Source organism: Vicugna pacos, chromosome X (assembly GCF_048564905.1).
Source record: "Vicugna pacos chromosome X, VicPac4, whole genome shotgun sequence".
Lineage (NCBI taxonomy): Eukaryota > Metazoa > Chordata > Mammalia > Artiodactyla > Camelidae > Vicugna > Vicugna pacos.
The window spans coordinates 39,901,256-39,920,751 of NC_133023.1; the positions used below are offsets into that span (position 1 = coordinate 39,901,256).

General features: G+C 40.5%; 1 protein-coding gene and 1 pseudogene across 1 annotated transcript; one reads left to right on the top strand and one right to left on the bottom strand.

The window, feature by feature from the left end:
• The first annotated feature begins 1,405 nt into the window (after positions 1 to 1,405).
• Positions 1,406 to 1,709, top strand: LOC140692019 (probable protein BRICK1 pseudogene; annotated as a pseudogene).
• A 3,094-nt stretch (positions 1,710 to 4,803) lies between these two features.
• Positions 4,804 to 16,887, bottom strand: LOC140691925 (X antigen family member 3-like). Its single transcript, XM_072956401.1, has 7 exons — positions 16,795 to 16,887; positions 13,941 to 14,032; positions 13,287 to 13,389; positions 11,628 to 11,719; positions 10,974 to 11,076; positions 7,224 to 7,344; positions 4,804 to 4,920 (listed from the first exon to the last, which is right to left on the bottom strand). The coding sequence occupies exons 2-6, from the start codon at positions 14,022 to 14,024 to the stop codon at positions 7,238 to 7,240; spliced, it is 489 nt and encodes a 162-aa protein (XP_072812502.1). The 5' UTR covers positions 14,025 to 14,032; positions 16,795 to 16,887; the 3' UTR covers positions 4,804 to 4,920; positions 7,224 to 7,237.
• Between the last annotated feature and the right edge of the window lie 2,609 nt (positions 16,888 to 19,496).

The window sequence follows — 19,496 nt, forward strand, 5'->3', positions numbered from 1 at the left end:
TAGAAAACTCAAGAGGAGTATAGATGCACAGAGTGAAGTTTTTAGCAGAGTTGGAAAATATAACGAATACCCAAACAGAGTTGAAGAACAAAATCACTGAAATGAACAATACACTCCAAGGAACCAAGAAAAGACTAAATGAAGCAGAAGAAAGGATCAGTCAGCTAGAAGACAGATTAGTGGAAATCACTACTGTAGAACAGAAAACAGAACAAAGAATGAAAAGAAATGAGGATAGTATAAGAGGACTCTGGGACAACATGAAGCACTGTAATATTCACATTATAGGGGTCTCAGAAAGATAAGAGAGTGAGAAAACAACTGAAAAAATTTTGGAGAGATAATAACAGAAAACTTCACCAACTTGTGAAAGGAAAGAGTCACCCAAGTCCAGGAAGCACAGAGAGTACCACACAGAATCAACCCAAAGAGGAACACACATACTCATCAAATTGACAACAATTAGGGATAAGGAGAAATAATAAAATTAGCAAGAGAAAAGCAACGAATAACATGGAAGGGAACTCCCATAAGGTTATCAGCTGATTTTTCGGCAGAAACTCTACAAGCCAGAAGGGAGAGGCATGATATATTTAAAGTGATGCAAGGGGGAAAGTTACAACCATGAACACATTGTCCAGCAAGGCTCTCATTCAGACTGGATGGAGAAATCAAAAGCTTCACAGATAAACGAAAGCTAAAACATTTCAGCACCACCAAACCAGCTTTACAACAAATGTTAAAAGACCTTCTCTATTCATCAAACCATAAGGAAAGACAACAAACAGAAGAAAGAGGAGAAAAAGAAAACTACAAAAGATTGCTTTGGCTGTCTGGGGTCTTTTGTGGTTCCTTATAAACTTAGGAATGGTTTGTTCTAGTTCTACGAGGAATGCCGCGAGTATTTTGATGGGGGTTGCGATGGATCTGCGGATTGCCTTCGGTAGTGTGGGCATTTTCATAGTGGGGATTCTTCCAATCCAAGAGCACAAGAAACCTTTCCATTTCTTTGTGTCATTTCAGTTTTTGGAGTATAGGTAAGTTTTTTTCTAGGTATTTTCTAGTTTTTGGTGTAATGGAAATGTCAAAGCCAGTTATAAAATTCTGCTTTTTGAATTGAAAAAATAAGTGAATGAAGGGCTGCAAATGGAAAAATAGCCTTCTTTTTAATGTTTCAGTCGTATTCCATTACATATATACATAGATATGCTGCATCTTCATTATCTATTCAAATATTCATGTGCACTTAGGATTCCACCATATCTTGGCAATTATAAAAAGCGCTGCTGTTAATAGTAGGGTGTATGTATCTTTTTGAATTAATTCTTTTGTGGTTGGCTTTATTCCTTTGATAACTATGTATGTTTAAAAAGCTATAGCTCTGCCTCTTCCTTAGGCAGCAGCCATGGCGGGACAAGGGGACCCGGTGCAGCAGGAGATCCACCAGGACTGGGTGAACCGGGAGTACATTGAGGTCATCACCAGCAGCAGCATCAAGAAACTCGCAGACTCTCTCAACTCGTTTGATATGCCTTGCTGTTCAAGACTAGCAACACGAAACGAGACATTGACAGCTTTTGAATGGAGAATAGAGTACGTTGAAGCCTGGGTGACAAAAGGTGAGACCCTCATGTAGAATCGTGCCACACTGCTGCTGGGAAGTTGCTTCTACAGAACACAGGCCCACGTGGGAAAGGCCCCAGCAGCCTTCAGCTCCTTCCTCTCTCCTTACAAGACAACGGGCTGCTTCCTGATTTCCTTATTTTCAAAACAGTGCGCTTTGGGCTCTGCCATGTACACCCAGGAGCGTGAGGTGGCACGTTGGGAGAGGACCAGGGGAACTCTCGGCAACAATGTTAGGCGTTTTTACCTTTTTGGAAACATTTTGCAGAACTACTTGTCAACTATTTGAGGCGCTAAGAGTCAAAAGCTTGAGGCTCTGTCACGGTCTTCCCCACCTCCTTCTCTCCCTCTCTCAGCTTTTCCTTGCAGCTTCCATCGCCTCTGCATTGACTCTACAGTCTTTGTCTCCTCCCCACCTTTGGCTGGGGGTGGAAAGCAGTCCTGGCTGAGACGTTCACACCCCGGCAAGGTGGCTGCCAGAGAATGTTGGTGCTAACACACCAGTTTCTTGTCCTTTAGGGGAGGTCAAGTCCAGGCCTCCACTTGGCTTGCAAAGGGACGTTTTCAGAGTTTTCTTTCTGTCATTTGGGGTGTCTTCGCCTCTCTTATTTCCCCAGTAAACTCTGAAACTTAATTAAAAAAAAAAGCTAAAGTTCTCAGCGTTCTTGGAAACAATGAAGAGTACATATATGGAAATTCAAAAATATACGTGCAGTAAAAACAAATGATCTATCAAGCCATGAAAGACACGGAAGAAACTGCAAAGACATATTACTAAATGAAAGAAGCCAGTCTGAAAAAGCTACAACCTGTACCTTTCCAACACAATGACATTCTGGAAAAGGCACAGCTACAGAAACAATGAAAAGATCGTGGTTTCCAGGGGCTTAGGGAGAGGGAGGCAGAGAGGAATGAATAGATGGAGCAGAAGGGATTTTAGGGCAACGAAATTTCTCTGTATGATACTAAAGAGGTGGCTACACGTCATTCTGCATTTGTCAAAACCCATAGAATGTACAACATCAAGAGTGAACCCTGATATACACTATGGAATTTGGTTGATCATAATGTGCCCATGATGGTTCAATTATATGAAATATGTCACACTGATGAGGGATGTTGATGGTAGGGGAGTACATATGTGTGACTGGGGAGGGCTATGTGCAAACTCCCTGTATTTTCTGCTCAAGTCTGCTGTGAACCTGAAACTACTCTGAAAGAATAAAGTCTATTAAATAGAAATTTTAAAAAAGAGCTCTATCTTAGCTGAATAAAATCACTTGAATTTTTTAAGAAAGAAATTAAATTTAAAATTTTAGGAAAACATCAAATTACAACTAAAGTCATCTTATACACCATCAGTTCTGTACTCAAACACTTCAGGAGCTTGTACGCTCCTGAACAAGGAAAAGAGCAAGGCTCTGCATTTAGAACTGGGACCCCCGAACCTGCTTCTTACTGAAGTCAGAGATTCTCAATTTTGTCAAAACTCTGCCTTATCCTCTTTGTGAGGATCTGATGACGTCATACATGTACAGAAAGTAGCACAAAGAAATGGCTAACAGATGGTACGTACTCTATAAATGTGAGTTTTTAGAGTAAAAACCTATTATTAGATAAAAGAACTCAATAAATGAAGCTATACTCAGCCATTTGTGACCATACAGCACAGCTCAAAAGCATCTAAGGGAAGTTAGTGAGTGATGACTTCTTTTTTAATGGTTTCATTTTTTATTTTTCATTCAAGTATATAGTTGACTTACAATGTTGTGTTAGTTTCCGGCGTACAGCAAAGTGATTCAGTTATATTTTTGCAGATTCTTTTCCATTTTAGGTTATTACAAGATATTGAATATACTTTCCTGTGCTATAAAGGTCCTTGTTATTTATCTAGTTTACACATAGTAGTGTGTATGTATTAATCCCAAACGCCAGTTTATCCCTCCCACGCCATCCCCTTTGGTAACCATAGTTTTCCTACATCTATGAGTCTGTTTCTGGTTTACAAATAAGTTCATTTGTACCTCTTTTTAAGATTCCAGATGTAAGTGATATATGATATTCGTCTTTCTCTGAAAGACTTACTTCACTTTGCAGAACAATCTCTAGGTCCATCTGTATTGTAGAGTGATAACTTGTAACTTTCTGTGTACAGAAGATCAGTGTCAGCACAGAAACAGGAGCAGGTAGCTTTTAGAGTGACAGCATCATTAGAGGCATCTTGCAGGGGAGATGGGCACCTCACAAAGTTGGAAGAGATGGGAACCTGCAGCTGCGCCTTCTGTCTCTGCCTTTTCAGCAGGGATCCAATCTTAAGAGAGAGAAGCAATCCAGAAACAAGTGATCACAAGAAAGCCTGGCCCTACATCACTCACAGCCTTGCAGCTCCAGAGAACAGAAAAAGAGATTTTACACCCCAAGCCTGTGTGAAGCTAGCATAAACTTGATACTAAGTCCTAGAAAGAGAGTAGATAAAATAAAAGTATAGGCTAGTGTCACTCATGCGAATATACATAAAAATCCTAAACAAATTATTAGGGCATAGATTACTCATGACCAAAATGTCTTTACCTTAGGAATATAACGTTGGCTTAAAACATGGAAACGTACCGCTGTAATTCAACACATTAACTGACTGACAGAGAGAAAAAAATCTTACGATCTCAATAAATGTACTTCTAGTGTTTGATCAAATTCGACATACATTCAAGATGAATACTCTAAGCAAACTAAGAATAAACGAATTTACCCTGACAAAGTGTATCTGCCGAAAAAGGCACATTAAACATCATGGTGAAATGTTGAAAATTTTCCATTTCTCATCTGGGCTAAGACAAGGATGTCCACTATCACCAGTTCTATTGACCAGAATTGTAGTGGAGGGTCTGCCCGATGACATAAAATGGGAAAAGGAAATAAAAGCTATACTGTTTACAATGGCAGGAACAAAACTGTTATTCTTATTCAAAGATGATATGATTTGCATGTTGAAAATTATCTAAAGATAAACCTTAGGAATTAAACATACTTAGCAAGATTGCTGGGTAGAAAAAAAAAAGCAATATACAAAAATTATGTCTCTCTACACTAGACCAAACAAAATATAAAATTTCCAAACACCGTACAATTTTCAACAGCATCAAATACCTAGGAATAAATTTAACAAAAGATGTGCAAGAATCCTTTGGACAAAACTGCAAAACTTTATTGAGAGAATTTGAACAGGTACATTTCCAACACAATAACAGCCTACATGGTTACAGCTTGTCTTCGTTTAAACCTGTGGTTTCCCTTCACCTGTAAGATAACATAACATTTGGATATATTAGTTAAAATTTTATTTAGATGGCACTAAAGCATACAGAGGACACCACAGTTTCAGTTTTATAACATGGACTAAAACCAGAACCCTAAGGGTGACCCTTGGCTTATATCCAGTTAAACCTCTGCAGAGACTCTGAAGGTAGACTTTCAGACACATTAACAATATTTGCTAAACACATCACTCTTTCTAGTGGTACAGAGAAACAAGTCGACTGTTCAACTTCAGAACTCACTAAACCCAATGCTTCTGTTGCGAGGTAGTTTTAAGTGGAAAGCAACATTTTTTTATACTTTTAGTAAAAATCAAAACAAATGAAACACCTAGGAAACAGAAGGAATTTTTAAAATTTCCTATAAATGCGTTGACTTGAATAACATTCTGAATATAGGATATCTAAAACAGTAACATCACACTTAGAATTGCTTAAATGAAATAAATAGAAAAGGCTAGTATTGCATTTGTTTCGGCTCCGTCTGTGGAAAAGTGCAAAACTGTTTCTAGGAGCTAGCGTAAGTCACCCTTATGCGGTAGTAGGTTCACCATTTGTCCCTGTTTTCATCCATACTCCTGCTGTAATTATGAACGGTGGATCTTTACATTCTTAAAAGCACTCCAGTTTATATAATGTCTGACATAGTTACACTAGTTTTAAGTCAGTACCATCAAAGGTAACATCAAATTGTGAAGGAAAATAGTACCGTTTCTCACAGCCTGGAACAAAGACAGAAAGTGGGGTGAAAAAAGGGAAAAACCTGGAAAGCCATATGTACACATAGAAAGGTAAAGAGAGACAGATAATATACTCCATATCTGTTCGCGTCTTTTTCGTGTTTCTTAAGACTCTCTTTCCTTTTCCCTTAGGTCTACACTTTTTTGACCTTTGATGATTTTTTATATTGGACGCACATGTAATTTATAATCTTTTCCTTTTTTAATAGCATATGTGTTGAAGGCTATGATCTTCCCATGAGTATATTTTAACTACATTCAATAGGTTCCTGAAAGTAGCCTGAAAACTATCTTTTAATGTAAAGAGTTTGGAATGGGCCAGGAATGCAATGAAAGGTAGTTTACTTCCTAAGCATCAAGTGCTTCCTTTAAATTCAGAAGCTATGTAATTAATAGTTGGTAATCTGCAAAACACACACGTAAGAACACTTAACTTGATTACTCAGGAAGTACTTCCGTTACGGTCTTTGCGTTTCAATCTTACCCACCTGATACCTCGGGACGCAAAATTTTCATGCCACATGTCACATGGTTAGAGATGATTATATCATAGTGCCTACATTTTCTTAGGAAGACTGGCTCATTAAGACTGACAGTGGGCAGTGGGGGTAGAAAGCGTGCTAAGCATATGCATCTTGCACCCGCCTTGAGTATCGCTGACTATCTGCACTTTCTCTGTCTGATCAGACATAGAGACTAGAAACTAGATTATCTCTTGAAATGTTAGTAGTTAGCCATTTGAGGCTTCATTTGGGGAAGGATTTAAAATGCAACTGTTCACATTTTTGTCCGTTATATATCAATAAAAACTGGAAGGAAAAAAAGACAAAATGCAATTGTCTTTTGAGAGCCAGAGATTTCAGAATTTGGCAGAATCTGAGGACGGGCATTCACAACTCCAACAGAGAAACAACCGTCAAGCAAAGTGTTCGTTTTCTTAGTAGTGAGGAAACCTCCATTCAGGTGTTGTAACTTGACTCAGGTCAGAGTTTGATGATTTATCATAAATAAAATCATGTATTGTTTTGTGTGTTCAATGCAACAGAAACAGAGTATGCAAAAATCAGACCTGAAAATGATTTTTAAATATCTGATTTGAATTCACTATTTTTATAAGAGCAAAGATGGGTTTAGAAGTTAAGGGATTGGCCCAGAGTCACAGAAATTGAGTTAGAGCTGGTACTGGAACCTACTTCAAGGCTTCAGCATATGTCATACAAACTGATGTGTGTTACAAATGCACTACGTGTATGTTAAACGCAGAACTCTACAAACGCATATGAAAATTAGCAACTGTTGGTTAAAGGACTCATACTTAAAAGTAAGAAAATATTTTCATCTTTTATAATCCAGTATGGCTTTAACAAATTCGTTTCTATACCTGATAGTCCAGTAAGTCAGGCACTTAAGGTCGAAACTACATTTCAAATCACCTTTATAAGTGAACTGTGTTATAAAGAAACAGTACTGTTACCCCTGTATCGTTAAAAATAGTATATTGTGGAAACAGACACCCTATAATTTGCACACTTAATGGAGAACATACCTGCTCCTGGTATTTTAAAAGGGCTCTGGCTTTGGCAGTCTCTTCCCATCGACACCACGATCATGCTCATGCCCAGTCTCTGGCTTAGCCACTTCGCGTTGATCAGCTTCTGGGACAGGCCCTTGAAAATAAAACGCTGGTCAATTTAAGAAGTGAATCATGAGATATGAATAAGAGTTGATAATATTCACTCCTTCAGTGTTCACGAAATAAAATCTTAGGCTCGTGTGGAAACAAATGTGATGCTGAAGAACCACAAGAGCATTATTTTAGGAGTCTGTTACCAGAAACTAAGAAACCAGGGTTTCATTATCCTCTTCCTTTCCCAAGACCGCCCTCACACAACTTAGGTGCTCCCTTTGTACCTGTCTGTGTTATACGTGTGACTGTACTTATCAGTGATTTGTTTGGGTCTCTGACTAGACTGTGAGCTCAAGGTTGAAACCATGTCTCTCAGTTTACTCAGCATGTTACACGGAATGATTAAACACTAAGTGTTGAGGAGGGGAAAAAGACTCAAACAATACCTCAAATTGATTAACATTCTGCAAACCAACTGCTGTATCCTCTTCAAAAATGTCCGTGTCATGAACGACAGAAAAACTGAAGAATTATTCCAGACTAAAGAAGACTAAATAGACATGACAACTAAATGCAATGCATGATCCTGCACTGGACTCTGGATCAAGAGCAAAATTCTATCAAGGGAACTATAGGGACGACTGGGGAAATCTGAGTATACACTGAGAAAATTTTAATGACTGCATTTTCCTATGGTCGAATTTCCCGATTTAGGACAGTGATTAGCCAAGAGAATGACTTTTTCTTTCTTCTAAGGCTATCTATCTATCTATCTATCTATATATATATATATATACACTAATGTACTTAGGCTAAAGGGTCATAACAGTTGAAACTTTATCTAAATGACTCAGTATTAATAATAACAAACGTATCAATAAGTGTGTATGTGTGTGTATACATATACACACACGGGGAGGGGAGAGGGAAGAGGATATGAAACCAATGTGGTAAAAATTTAATACTTGGTAAATTGAGGTGAAAATAGATGAGTTAACTGTACTATTCTTGCAACTTTTCTGTAAATTTTATGTTTTGGGGGAATATAAAGGAAAAATTAAAGTGAATACCTGACAACTGCGTTGAACTTGAGGAAGACAAGAGGTTTTTTTTTTATTTTTGGCAGGGGGGAGGTAATTAGGCTTCTTTATTTATTCTTAGAGGAGGTACTGGGGATTGAACCCAGGACCTCATGCAGGCTAAGCATGTGCTGTATCACTTGAGCTATATCCTCCCCCCTACTGAAGAAATAGAACGAAGCTGGATGAATAACTCCCCCAAACCTCAGACAAGAATACTGGGCTACAGGAATCGAAACAACATGCTATTGGCATAAAAACAGACACGTGGATCAATGGAACAGAACAGAGAGCCCAGAAATAAACCTACACACTTATGGTCAATTAATCTTTGACAAAGAAGGCAAGAATATACAGTGGAGAAAAGACGGCCTCTTCAGCTAGTGGTGTTGGGGAAGCTGGACAGCCACACGTAAATCAACGATGTTACAGAACACCCTCACCGTGTACACAAAAATAAACTCAAAGTGGCTTAAAGACTTAAACATAAGACAAAACACTATAAACCTCCTAGAAGAAAACATACACAAACATTCCCAGACATAAATCTTAGCAATGTTCTCCTAGGAGATGCAACCCAGGCAACAGAAAAAAAAAGGAAATATAAACAAATGGGATCGAACGAAACATACAAGATTTTGTACAGCAAAGGAAACTTATGGACTGGTAGAAAATGTTTGCAAACAATGTGACTGACAAGGACTTAATTTCCAGAATATATAAAGAGTCCATACAACTCAATAACAAAAAAACCCAAACAACTCAATCAAGAAATGGGCAGAAGGCCTAAACAAACATTTCTCCAATGAAGACATACAAATACAAAGCCGATAGGTATGAGAAGAATGCTAAATGTTGCTAATTATCAGAGAAATGCAAATTAAACCTACAGTGAGGTGTCATCTCACACCAGTCAAAATGATCATCATTCAAAAGTCCACAAATGATAAATGCAGCAGGTTGTGTAGACAAAAGGGAACCCTCCTCACCTGCTGGTGGGACTGTAATTTGATGCAGCCACTATGGAAAACAGTATGGAGATTCCACATAGAATTAAAAACAGACTTACCCTATGATACAGCAATCCCACTCCTGGGCATATATTCGAAGGAAACTCTATTTTGGAAACACACACCCCGATGCTCATAGGCGCACTATTTACAACAGCCAAGACATGGAAGCAGCCTAAATGTCCATCGACAGATGATTAGAAAAGAAGATGTTCTATATGTACACAATGGAATACTACTCAGCGCAAAAAAACCTGAAATAATGTCATATGCAGCAACATACGTGGCCCTGGAGAATGTCATTCCAAGTGAAGTAAGCCAGAAAGGGACAGAGAAATATCATATGATATCACTGATATGTGGAATCTTTTAAAAATGACATGAATGAGCTTATTTACAAAACAGAAACAGACAGACATAGAAAACAAACTAATGGTTACCATGGGGAAAGGCGAGGTGGAGGGATAAACTGGCAGTTTTGGATTTCCAGATATTAACTACTACATATAAATAAAACAGATAAACAAGGTCCTACTATACAGCACAGGGAACTATGCTCAGTGCTTTTTAATAGCCTATAATGAAAAAATGTGAAAACTTATATACATAGCTGAATCACTATGCTTTACAACAGAAGTTAACACAATGTCACAAATCGATTACACTTCAATTAAAAAAAATGAAAGCTATATTTAGGTCAAAAGGTCCTCTATGCAACATTCCACAAATGAAACCCATGTAGAAAAGAGTACCAAAATTAATAGCAAAATTATTTACTAATAACAGCAAATATAGTGTCTAGCAGTGAGCATAAAGGAAATGGGGTCGAAAGAAATGAATCGACATTGTTGTCAGTTACATTCTAGAATCCTTTAACAGTGGCCTGAGTTATAGAAACGTTTTGTTTCCAAATACTGCATATGCAGGAAAAATAATTTGTCTCATGTTGATCGGAATAACTCAGCTTTGGATTTTTCTAACCATAGAAGGACTTAACCACCTTTTAAAAGGTGGATTAAGATCATATAAAACCAGCTACTTGTACGCAAGTATCCTAAATTATCTCACCTTTATCAAACTTACCATTTAAAAATATCAATTAAAGAAACAGTGGCCATCATTCATGATTCATTTCTGATGTCTCTATCCAACTCCATTGAACTATCTACTCCTGGGCCAAAACTGAGCTAAATCATAGTACAGTCATCTGAGTTTTAAGCAGAATCATTATTTACGATAAAATAGGTGGCAGGAAGACACAAATTTTGGCGTGAAATACAAATTTTGTATTCAATAGTCAACTGCTCTCTGATAAACAAGATCCGTGTGCCTCAGTTTTCTCATTTATAAAGAAGGGGGAAATTTATTCTACTGAAGGATTGCCCTAAGATGCAAACTACACTCTCTTCACTTTTCCAGTCAATTCTCAGGCAGCGTTTGAGATCCCTTTCTGCTGTTTCCCTTCCTTCTCTTATTGGCATCTCAACATGCATGAGACATACACATACACACACACGCACATACACACACACACACACACACATCCCCACAAGACGCATTCCTCGTTCCTTTTCCTTCACCTTCAACTGCAGATGCTCCTTCATCCTCTTTGGCTTTACCAGGTCTAAAGTCCTGACTTGAAGTTGGTGGCTCCCATCCTTGAGTTTGCTTATCACCGTGGGCCTAAACAGATGTGTGTGCAAATTAAAAAGTTCAGTTACTAACACATGCCAACAATATAAATATACACAATACACAGATATATTTGACTATCAGTAAATCAAAACATATTTCTCCAATACTATTGGGTATAATTTTTCTTCATAAACTTACTTTTCCCACGGTGATGCTACTCCAAGGAAAGTTACTAGCACTTTGGAAGCTATTTTAATCTATGTTGGGAGGGATGTGTGTGATCAGTTGTTAATAAGCATGAGAAGGAAGGCATCAGTTATATTCCCTGGGAATATAACAGCATCCATCCAGGCAACACCAGAACGTCATCCTCCTGGATCAACGTTCTGTACCACACAGAAGACCTTTCAAGGTGTATCTGTATTGGTTCCACAACTTGTCACAAAAATTAATTTCTACAAAAAAATCAACTGTTTTATTTATTTATTTGTGGATGTAATGCGGATTGTACCCAGGATGTTGTACATGTTAAGCACACACTCTACCACTGAGCTATACCACTCCCCCCCGAAAAAAGAATCAATTGTTAAAACACTTACAACCACAGGCTGAACTGGATTGACACATGCTTGATCATAACTTCTTTTCCTAAGTCTGTATGTAGACTTTACTTTCCGAAAGATATTTCCCACTGAAAATAAAATATTGTGCTTTGGAAAATGCATTTAAGAGGATAATTATATCTGAACACTTCCATGGCCAAATGGTGATGCACACTAATTTTTGAATTTTGAAAATAAGTCTCAGGTAATTTAATTGTGTGTACTTTCCAGTCACACCACATCTGGCAACTTGCAAAAGCAATTGTTTATGTCATGCCCAAGCTGACAGAAAAATCACCATAAGACACATGGGAAAAGACAAGAGCACATTTCTGAAAGGGTTGGCCCTGGAGAATGTCATTCTAAGTGAAGTAAGCCAAAAAGAGAAAAAAAAATACCATACGATATCACTTATATATGGAATCTAAAAAAATAACACAAATGTGCTTATTTACAAAACAGAAACTGACTGACAGACATAGAAAACAAACTTATGATTTCCATAGGGAAAGACGAGGTGGAGGGATACACTGGGAGTTCTGGATTTGCAGACAGTAACTACTATATATAAATGAAACAGATGAACAAGGTCCTAATGTGCAGCACAAGCAACTATATTCAATGTTTGTAACAGTCTTTAACTAAAAAATATGAAAATTTATATACATAACTATATACATCACTAGGCTTTACACCAGAAATTAACACAACTTTGCAAATTGATTACATTTCAATTAAAAAGAAAAACTAACGCTATATTTAGGTCCAAAGGTCCTCTATGCAACATTGCACAAATGACACCCATGTAGAAGAAATTACCAAAATTAATAACCAAATTATTTATGAATAACAGCAAATATACTGTCTAGCAGTGAGCATAAAGGAAATTGGGTAGAAAGAAATGAACTGGCATTGTTGTGAGTTACAGTCTAGAATCCTTTAACAGTGGCAGGAATTATGTAAATGTTTTGTTTCAAAATACTAGGTATCCAGGAAAAATAATTTGTCTCATGTTAATCTTAAAATAACTAATCTTTTGATTTTTCAGACCATAGAAGTATATACTCATCTTTTAAAAGCTGCATTAATTTCATATAAAACCAGTTACTTGTATGCCAGTATCCTGAATTATCCAGCTTTTATCAAACTTATCATTAAAAATATGAATTAAAGAAACAGTGGCCATCATTCATGATTCATTCCTGAAGTCTCCATCTTACTCCACTGACCTATCTACTCCTCGGTTAAAAGGGAGCTAAATATAGTACACACATTTGAGCTTGAAGCAAAATCATTCACCTTTTTTTTTTACAGTAACATAGGTTGCAGGAAGACACAAACTTTGGAATGAAATACGAATTTTGTCATCAACAATCAAGTGCTCTCTAATAAACATGATCCCTGAGCTTCACTTTTTGCATTAAAAAAATGGGGAGATTTATTCTAGTGAAAGATTGCCTGAAGCTGCAAACTACACTCTCTACAATTTTCCAGCCAATTCTCAGGCAGTGTTTGAGATACATTTCTGCTGTTTTCTTTCTTTCTCTTACTGGCATATCACCATGTAAGAGACATACTCATACACAACACACACACACACACACAACGCCACCCCCCCTGACACACAAGAGGCATTCCTCTTCCATTTCCCTTCACCTTGAGCTGAAGACGCTCCTTCATCCTTTTTCTCATCACCAGGTCGAATGTCCTGACTTGAAGTTGGTGGCTCCCATTCTTGAGGTTGCTTATCACCATGGGCCTACACATATGTGTGTGCAAATAAAAAGTTTTGTTACCAGTACATGTCAATGACATAAATATACAGAATACAGAGATATATCTGACTTAAGCAAATCTAAAAATATTTCTCCAATACTACTTGGTATATTTATTTTTAATAAACTGACTATTCCAACAGAGATGCTACTCTAAGAAAAGTTACAAGGATTTTGGAAGTTATTTTACTCAGTGTTGGGAGGGATGTGTGAATTCGTTGTTTATAAGTATGGGAAGGAAGTCATCATTTATACTGCCAGGGGATATAACAGCATCCAACAAGACAACACCAGAATGTCATCCTCCTGGATCAACGTTCTGTATCACACAGAAGACCTTTGAAAGTGCGTCTGTACTAGTTGAACATCTTCTTACAAAAAATAATTTCTACTAACAAAAAAGCATCAAATGTTCATTCATTTATTGATGGAAGTACTAGGGACTGAACCCAGGACATTGTACTTATTAATCACCCACTCTACCACTGAGCTATATCCCTCCCCCACCAAAAAAATCAACTGTTAAAACACTTACAACCACAGGCTCAACAGGATTGTCACATTGTTCATCATGACCTCGTTTCTTAGGTTTGTATGTTGACTTTCTGCTCCAACTCATATTTCCCACTGAAAATAAAATATCGTGATTTGGAAAATGCATTTAGTAGAATAAATATAATTGAACACTTCCATGCCCAAATGGTGATGCACACTGATTTTTGAATATTGAAAATACTTTGAAAATAAGTCTGAAAGTAATTTTATTCAGTGTGCTTTCCAATCACACAAAATGTGGAAACTTGCAAAAGCAATTGTTTATGTCATGCCCAAGCTGACAGGAAAATCAACATAAGGCACCTGGGAAGAGAAGAGCACATTTCTGAAAGAGTTCGCTTTCAGAAGTTGATTTATCATCATAGAGATATTTATGAACAAATCACTAGAGAAAACGGCTATTATCAAAAAGTCAATAGTCAACAGGTGTTGGGGAAGATGTGGAAAAAAGGAAACCCTTGCCCACTGTGGCTGGGAATGTTAATTGCTGCAGCCACTGTGGAAACCGTAGAGATGTCTCAAAAAACTGCAAATAGAACTACCACAATGACTTAGCAATTCGAGTCCTGAATATCTATTCAAAAAATAAAAATAAAAACACTATTTCAAAAAGATACACGCACCCCAATGTTCATACCAATACTATTTACAACTGCCGAGATATGGAAGCAAGCTAAATGCTCATCAACAGACAAAGGGATAAAGAAGATGTTGGTGTATACACACACACACACACACACACACACACACACACACACACACACACACACTGGAATACTACTCAGACGTGAAGAAGAATGAAACTTTGCCATTTGCAATAACATGGATGGGATTGCACATGTTACGCTAAGTGAAATAAGTTAAACAACGAAAGGTAAATGCTGTATGACATTGCTTCTATGTGGAATCTAGAAAACAGAACTAGTCAATATATATAAAAAAAAAAGCAGATTCACCGAAATGGAGAAAAACTAGTGGTGGCTAGTGGGGAGAAGGAATGGAAAAGGGGCAATGTACAGGGGGAAGAGTAAGAGCTACAAATTATTAGGTATAAAATAAGCTACAAGGACATATTGTACAACACGAGGAGTAGAGCCAATACTCTATAATAACTTTAAATAGACTATAACCTTTAAAAATATGATTCACTGTATTTCACATCTATAACTTAGCTAATACTGTGCATCCCCTATGCTTATATTAAAAGAAAAAGAAATTACCACTAGAGAATTAATACTTGAGTAACTACCATTTTTGGCACACTCTCATTTATTAAGGTCTTTCTCGGTACCCCCTCAATCACATTTTATTGGAACACAAAGCCACACTTGTTTGTTTACAAACTGTATCCGGCTATTTTTGCACTAAAACGGCAGGGTTGACTGGTGGCAATAAAAACTCTGTGTAGCACTCTCTTACCTGGCACAATGCTCAGTGCACTACAAATCTCAGATCACAGTCAAAACCACACATCGATCCATTTCTAGGCTTTTCCTTTACCGTCACCTTGTCCCTTATCCCTACCCGGGGCCCCACTGGCGACTTCGGATTCTCTGCACTGTCGGCAGTTTCAGTGTCTCCGGGACACAGATTCCGCAAATAATGCCCTCAAGGCTCAACCCATCTTCACCCGACTCCCTGCCGTCCGCTTCCCACTGTCCCCCTGTTCCTACTGCCACCTCGACAGCCATGGAGGCAGGGACACCTGTGAGGAGGACGACGACATCGAGGACCCTTCTCCTCCAAGGCCACAGATCGCACCGCCAGAAGCCCACTAACTCCCGCTCATACGCACGCACACTTAAACTCCCGGCAGGACGGACCTGTGACCTAACAGGTGATCGTAGCCGAGTAGAAACAGCCTCCATTCGGACAGCCCGGCACCCAGAACGCGTTGCACATGCTACACCCCGAGGACCGACGGAAAGGCACACAGCCCTGAGCATTCGCCCTTTGTCTCTCCTCTGCTACGTGGGCCGGTTTCCCCGCCCTCCACGGGACCCCACCGAGATTCCCAGATCTCTGCTCTGTGGACAGTTCCTGGTGCCTCCAGGGCTCAGATAACTCAAATAACGCCCCCAAGGGTCACCCCATCTTCACCTGACCATCTCCCCTCAACCACCGAACATTCTCCCATGTACCAGGCCCGCCACCACGACAGCAATGGCTGTCGCCACACCTGTGAGGACAACGACCTCGAGGATCCACTTCTTCATAGTCTGCAGATTACACCACCTCCTGCCACCGCCCCCATCCGCACAAAGCCCGCTAGATCCCCCTTACGCAAATGCACACTTAAAGTCCCAGCAGGATAGATCTGTGGACCTACCAGCTGATCGCAGCCGAGTAGAAACAGGCCAGACAGTGAGACGTGTTGCGAAAACTTCGGCACCCAGAACGAGCTGCACACGCTACACGACGAGGGACGATGGGAGGCGAGCAGTAACGAGCATGCGCACTGTCTCTCTCCTGTGCTGCGTGGGCCGGTTTCCCCGCCCTCCACGGGACCCCACCAGGATTCCCGGATCTCTGCCTGTGGACAGTTCCTGGTGCCTCCAGGGCTCAGATAACACAAATAACACCCCCAAGAGTCATCCCATTTTCATCTGACCCCAACCCCTCAATGGCCCACCATCTTTCCTTATCCCAGCCCTGCCACCAGGACAAAATGGCTGTCGCCACACCTGTGAGGACAACGACTTCAAGGACCCTCCTTCTCAGAGGCCACAGATCGCACAACGACCCCCCGCAGCCCCGATCCATGAAAAGCCTGCTAGCTCCCCATCACACTCACGCACACTTAAACTCCCGGCAGGACGGATCTGCGGACCTACCAGGAGATCGCAGCCGAGTAGAAACAACCCAGACGGTGAGACGCGATGTGCACAGCTCGGCACCCAGAACGCGTTGCACACGCTGCACGCCGAGGGCCGATGGAAAGGCGGGCAGCCCCGGGCATGCGCACTGTGTCTTGCCTCAGCCGCGTGAGCCGGTTTCCCCGCCCACTAGGGGACCCCACCGAGATTCCTGGATCTGTGCTCTGTGGCAGTTCTGGTGCCTTCAGGGCTCAGATATGCAAATAATGCCCCCAAGAGTCACCCCTCCCCTCCCCTGCCCACCGTCCTCCCTTGTTCCAAGCCCACCACGAAGACCAGGCCTGTGGTGGCTGCCAGTAGAATGCCTGCTAAAACAGAAATGGCAATATACTCTACAGGATTTACACAAGACCGAGAATCATAACCTATTATTCAAAATGCCCAGCGTGTGACTAAAAATTACTCAAAATACTCAAAAACCTTAAAAAAAGAACAAACATATGACCTAGCAATTCCAATCGTCAATATATATCCAAAAGAAAAAAAAAACACTAACTCGAAAACATACGTACACTGCAATGTTAAGAGCAGCACTATTTACAACTGCCAAGATATAGAAGCAACCTCCCTGTACATCAACAGACAAAGAGATAAAGAAGTGGTATATATATATATATATATATATATATATATATATATATACATATATATATATATACACACACACACATATATATGTATATATATATACACACACACACACACAATGGAATACTTCTCAGTCATAAGAAAGAATGAAATTTTGCCATTTGCAACAACATGGATGGGCTTGCAGCATATTATGCTGAGTGAATTAAGTTAAACAGGGAAAGACAAATACTGTATGATAGCGCTTATATGTGGAATCTGAAAAATGCAACCAGTGAATATAACAAAAAAGAAGTAGATTCACAGATATAGAGAACAAACTACTAGTCACTAGTGGGGAAAAGGAAGGGAGGAGGGGTAATAAACAGGGAAGGAGTAACAGCTACAAACTGTTAGGTATAAAGTAAGCTACAAGGTTATATTATACAACTTGGAGGATATAGCTAATAATCTATAACTACTAATAGACTCAAGCTAATAGACTCAAACCTTTAAACATGTGAATCACTATATTGTACACCCGTAACACGTAATATTGCACATCAACTATACTTAAATTTAAAGAATAAGAAATTATCACTAGAGAATTAAGAATTGAGTACCACTTTTGGCACACTTTCATTTATTAAGCCTTTTTTCCATCCTCTCAATGAAGTTTTATTGGAACAGAAAGTCACACTTGTTTACAAACTGTGTATGGCTATTTTTGCATTAAAACAGCAGGATTGAGTCACAGCAATAAAAATGTGTTTAGCATGCTCCTCCCTGGTACTCTGCGAGATCCACAATTTGTGGGTCCACAAATCTGAAGACACAGTCAAAACCTAAAAGCGCTCTGGTTTCTAGGCCTTTCTTTTACTGTCACCTCGCCCCCCCGCCCGGGGCCCCAATGTCCACTCCAGAGTCTCTTCTCTGTCGGCAATTTGAAGGCCTCAAGGACACAGATACCACATATAATGCCCCCCAAGTCTTACACCATCTTCACCCGACCCCCTGCCCTCCGTCTCCCACTGTCCTCCTTTCACCACGGCCACCTCGATAGCCGAGGCTGCCGTGCCACCGGTGAGAAAGACAACGACCTTGAGGACAGTTCTCCTCCAAGGCCACAGATAGCACCGTCCGAAGCCCGCTGACTCCCCCTCTGATGCACGCACACTTAAACTCCCGGCAGGATGGATATGTGGACCTACCAGCTGATCCCAGCCGAGAAGAAATACCCCAGACAGTGAGACGTGATGCAAACAGCTTGGCACCCAGAACACGCTGCAGACACTGCACACCGAGTGCAGATGGGAAGGTGCGCAGCCCCGGGCATGCGCACTGTGTCCTGCCTGAGCCACGTGGGCCAGTTTCCCCATCCCCCACGGGACCCCACCGAGCTACCCGGATCTCTGCTCTGTGGGAAGTTCCTGGTGCCTCCAGGGCTCAGATAACACAAATAACACCCCCAAGAGTCATCCCATTTTCATCTGACCCCAACCACTCAACGGCCCACCATCTTTCCTTATCCCAGCCCTGCCACCAGGACAAAATGGCTGTCGCCACACTTGTGAGGACAACGACTTCAAGGACCCTCCTCCTCAGAGGCCACAGATTGCACAACGACCCCCCGCAGCCCCGATCCATGAAAAGCCTGCTAGCTCCCCATCACACTCACGCACACTTAAACTCCCGGCAGGACGGATCTGCGGACCTACCAGGAGATCGCAGCCGAGTAGAAACAACCCAGACGGTGAGACGCGATGTGCACAGCTCGGCACCCAGAACGCGTTGCACACGCTGCACGCCGAGGGCCGATGGAAAGGCGGGCAGCCCCGGGCATGCGCACTGTGTCTTGCCTCAGGTGCGCGAGCCGGTTTCCCCGCCCACTAGGGGACCCCACCGAGATTCCTGGATCTGTGCTCTGTGGCAGTTCTGGTGCCTTCAGGGCTCAGATATGCAAATAATGCCCCCAAGAGTCACCCCTCCCCTCCCCTGCCCACCGTCCTCCCTTGTTCCAAGCCCACCACGAAGACCAGGCCTGTGGTGGCTGCCAGTAGAATGCCTGCTAAAACAGAAATGGCAATATACTC

What these genes read in the sequence shown, in the direction of transcription:
- LOC140691925 (XM_072956401.1), bottom strand. Translation starts at nt 14,024, where the DNA reads ATGAGTTGGAGCAGAAAGTCAACATACAAACCTAAGAAACGAGGTCAT. An exon ending in ATCCTGTTGAGCCTGTGGTT is followed by an intron (nt 13,390 to 13,940) that starts GTAAGTGTTTTA and finishes ACATATGTGTAG; the next exon opens with GCCCATGGTGATAAGCAACC. An exon ending in AGGAGCGTCTTCAGCTCAAG is followed by an intron (nt 11,720 to 13,286) that starts GTGAAGGGAAAT and finishes TTTTATTTTCAG; the next exon opens with TGGGAAATATCTTTCGGAAA.